A 4,137-nucleotide genomic window follows, 5' to 3' on the forward strand; every position below is an offset into this window, starting at 1 on the left:
CCAAGGGCAAGGTAATTTAAAAACATAAAGAACTCATCAATGGGCTGCAAAGTACGAGTTGAGGGAGTGGAGTTGAGGGCAGTTCCTCTCTGTCCTTGGCGAACACTGACCATGGATGGCAGAGAGGGCTCAATCATGGCCCAGAAACGCATCAGGAGGTCTTATGATGCAAACCTAAAAATAAAAAAAATACCATAACAGTTAGTGTTCATGTTTAACTACACAGCATAATCAAAATCAAATTAAACACCAGGCCTCGTTTTGAGCACTACACTGTAATACATATGATCAATTTAGAATATATATATATATATATATATATATATATATATATATATATTCACATACAAATAAATAAATATATATATATATATATAGGCACATAGACACAAACATATATACATACATAGATATAAATATCTATATAAATATATGTGTGCGTGTATATATATATATATATATATATATATATATATAGATGTGTGTGTGTGTATAATTTTATATTTAAGTTGCATTAAATAATTTTATAGTCTGTGTGACACAAACGCACGCACACACACACCTACCTTGTGTAGAATCTAATGTCATTGTCGGAGGTTGCAAAACGGTGAATGCTGAACCGCTGCCTCAGCGTCAGGCTCTCAACCTGTTCCCGTAGCTGGCGGATTTCCTCCCGGAGATGATTATTTTCCTCCACCACTAAATCCACAACTGCAGGGTCTGGAGTAGCGGCATATTCGTGATCCTTAAGGACGTCTACACTGGCTGTTGTGCCATCTTCCTCCTCGCTGTCTTCTGGAGGTGGTCTTTCTCTTCTCTCCCAAACCCCGGGTCTTGGAGGTGTAAAGAAGTAATTATTCCACTCAAACAAAACAGGTACAGCTCCCTTTCTTAACCTCCGTCTTCCCATTTCTGATGCTGGCTGTTGAATGTCCTCAGGTTTGAAAAGCCGACTACATACGCGAGTGTGAGCTTTTATAGCTAAGTTTTCCCTGCGGACAGCCACGATCCATTGTCGCCTTAACTCCTCATCAGCAGGAAAATGAAAAAAACTAACTACTCTGTTGTACCTACTGGTTAGTGGACACAACGGCACACAACAGAACTCACTTGAAGTACCAGTAGCTCGCAGATGTTTTACTTTTAGAGTCTTTTTCATGTCTACTTCTAGGAGCTAATGATAAAAACAATAACAGAAGGTAGGAGCCGGAAGTGATCGACGTGGCTTATTTTTTAATGGAAGTACGTCACCACTACCCGTGGCATATAGTCCATTTACTAGAAACTTCAAAATAAATTCTCACCCTGTAGAGACCTGTTTCAAGGTCTTACCGCCACCAGCTGGTAAGGAGCGTGATGTCAATTTGAACACCGCCCACAGGAAGCAGTACTAAAAGCATAATGGAAGCGCGTGTACCGTACCGAGCCAAGTCGAACCGTGCTGTATCGGTACTAAAAGATACTATAGAAAAGGGGCAAAATACTCATATGCTTACTCCCTCAGTAGCTGATACAGCTTTTGACACCTGGGTCTTGAGGGGAGTGCATTCACTGAGTGACCTCTATGTTGATTGTAGATTTGCCTCTTTTGAATAGCAGGTACAGAAGTTGAATATCCACAAGTCTAAAGTTTTTCAGATACTTGCAGCTGTGACTTTTCGTGAGGTCTAACTCGGATTGTTTTCCTTTGTACCCCTCTTATCATTTTGTGGTTAAAATTTTGAAATGCAGGTCTGATACTAAGGGGCCCCTCTGCAAAATCTATACACTGCTCAGTTCATACCTAGAGACCAGTTAGGACTCTTAAAGTGAAATGGGAAAGGGACTTGGAGGACTCAATCTGGCAAAAGATCATTAAACACATTTACTCATCTTCAATCTGCCTGAGACATGCTGTAATTCAATTCAAGGTAGTGCATTGGCTGCAGTGGTCCAAAGACAAGCTGTCCAAGATCAAAGCTGACCTGGACCCCACATGTAATTGTTGTAATCATTGTAAACAAACTCCAGCTACACTCCTGCATACATTCTGGACCTGTCCCAAACTGCAGACACCTTGGCAATCTATTTTTGACACCTTTGTTGGGATATGTGGGAAAACTGTACGCCCATCACCACTCACCTTCAGGGTGGTCCCTGTGGATATGTCCTTCAGCAAGTACAAGAAGGATGTGATTGCTTCTGGGTCTATTCAGGCCAGAAGACTTGTCTTGTGACGTTGAAGGACCAACACTTCCCAGCATATGTGCAGTGGATGAGAGGTGGTGTATCATATTCATTTGGGAAAAATCAGATATTTCTGCAAAATTCCTTCCAGCTGCACATCTGACACCAGAGGAAATAATCATCCAAAAAGTGATTTATATCCAGAAAAAAAAGAGGAATTAAAGTTTTCAAAAGCAATATCTCAGAATGAAAGTAACAGAGCTGCTCCAACATGCAGCCACCATGAGCGGCGCAATTCTAGAATACAGGTTAGTCTTGAGCCACAAGGGCTCGTTTACAAGAGAGACATGTTTTTAAATAAAATGCAAAAATACTGACAAAAGTAGACAATCATAAAAAAGCATATAACATGAAAAGTAAACGGAAGAAATTATATTTAAAAAAACGAAACAAAAACGGGGGCAGCACGGTGGCGCAACTGGTAGAGCTGCTGCCTCTCAGCGAGAAGGTCCTTGGTTCAAACCCCGGTCCAGGGGCCTTTCTGGGTGGAGTTTGCATGTTCTCTCCGTGCATGTGTGGGTTTTCTCCGGGTGCTCCGGTTTCCTCCCACAGACCAAAAACATGCATGTTAGGCTGATTGGTAACTCTAAATTGTCCCTAGGTGTGAGTGAGAGAGTGAATGGTTGTTTGTCTCGTTTGTCTCTATGTGTCCCTGTGATGGACTGGAGACCCGTCCAGGGTGTCCCCCGCCCCTCGCACAGTGATTGCTGGACATGGGCACCAGCGACCCCCGTGACCCAAAATGGAATAAACGGGTAAAGATAATGGATGGATGGATGAAACAAAAACGGCTACATTATAAAGCGATGTAAAATACTAAAAACAGGAATATGTCTGTGTTTGTTTTTGCCATGAACTTAACAGTTGTTTGAAACCCCTTAGAGAGGTCAAGGTGGACAGCTTCAGATATTTTTTGCAAGGTGTTCCAGGATACAAGAGTGGAGTAAGAGAAGGCCCTTTCGCCAAGTTTGGTCTGCACTGAGTGTACACTGCATGTAATTATGTCCTGAGAGCGCACGCTGTAGCTGCACTGACAAAGTAACATATGCCCCTTTTCCACTGTCACAGTGTGGATCAGGTCAGTTCGGGTCGGGTCAGATCGGCTCGTGTCTCGTTGTGTTTCCATTTACACTTCTGGACCAGCTCTGTAGACGGGGACTAGAATCCAACTGGTCTTACCACCTGGTGGTGGTAGTTCTCCCTTAAGTTATTTACTAGCCACCACTAAACGTATTAGAAGAAGAACACCCTGAAGTCTTTGTCACAAGATGTTGTGGAAGAGATGTCATGCTCTGATGGAGTACCTCATGAGCTGTAACTTATAAACCTGATTCATAATCCTACCTTACTGCCTTCCTGCTGCTTTAAACCCATGTGTTTTACATTTTAGTGTAGATTTTTACAATAAAGATGTATTAAAAATATCTTCACTTTTATTATTTGCAGATATGCACAAGGTTTATGTTAAAATTGCAAAACATCACACTGTGCTGTAATCTTTTAAACTGCTTTTACAATAAGATACAGACTTGAAAACAATTTGGTTAAATTTTGTCCTAAAATTTGAAAGGTTTGTCTTTCATTAAATTTAAAAACATAAATGTATTACTTATTAATCTAAAAAAGTTAAGTCTGGTCCTCTGGACATTCAAAAAACAAAAACAAAAAACATTTGTTGTTTATTTATTATAAACTGTATTGTTTGTTTTGTGAATGTCCAGAGGACCAGACTTAACTTTTTAGATTTTTCTACCTGAATTATTGAGCAGCATCAGGATATTAATTAATAAATAGTCAGTTGGTCTGTGAACACCTGAGTGAGTGAGTGAGTGAGTGAGTGAGTGAGTGAGTGAGTGAGTGAGTGAGTGAGTGAGTGAGTGAGTGAGTGAGTGAGTGAGTGAGTGAGTGAGT

At 40.8% G+C, this 4,137-nt stretch overlaps 1 protein-coding gene across 1 annotated transcript in view; it reads right to left on the bottom strand.

The window, feature by feature from the left end:
* Window positions 1-4,137, bottom strand: part of spg11 (SPG11 vesicle trafficking associated, spatacsin) — a 413,741-nt gene that overhangs the window by 401,083 nt on the left and 8,521 nt on the right. The window contains exon 5 of the mRNA XM_037683759.1: window positions 567-833. Coding sequence (XP_037539687.1) covers window positions 567-833 — 267 coding nt within the window. The remainder of the gene's footprint in view (window positions 1-566; window positions 834-4,137) is intronic.

The sequence above is a fragment of the Nematolebias whitei genome, chromosome 10 (assembly GCF_014905685.2).
Source record: "Nematolebias whitei isolate Nwh7 chromosome 10, NemWhi1, whole genome shotgun sequence".
NCBI classification, from domain to species: domain Eukaryota; kingdom Metazoa; phylum Chordata; class Actinopteri; order Cyprinodontiformes; family Rivulidae; genus Nematolebias; species Nematolebias whitei.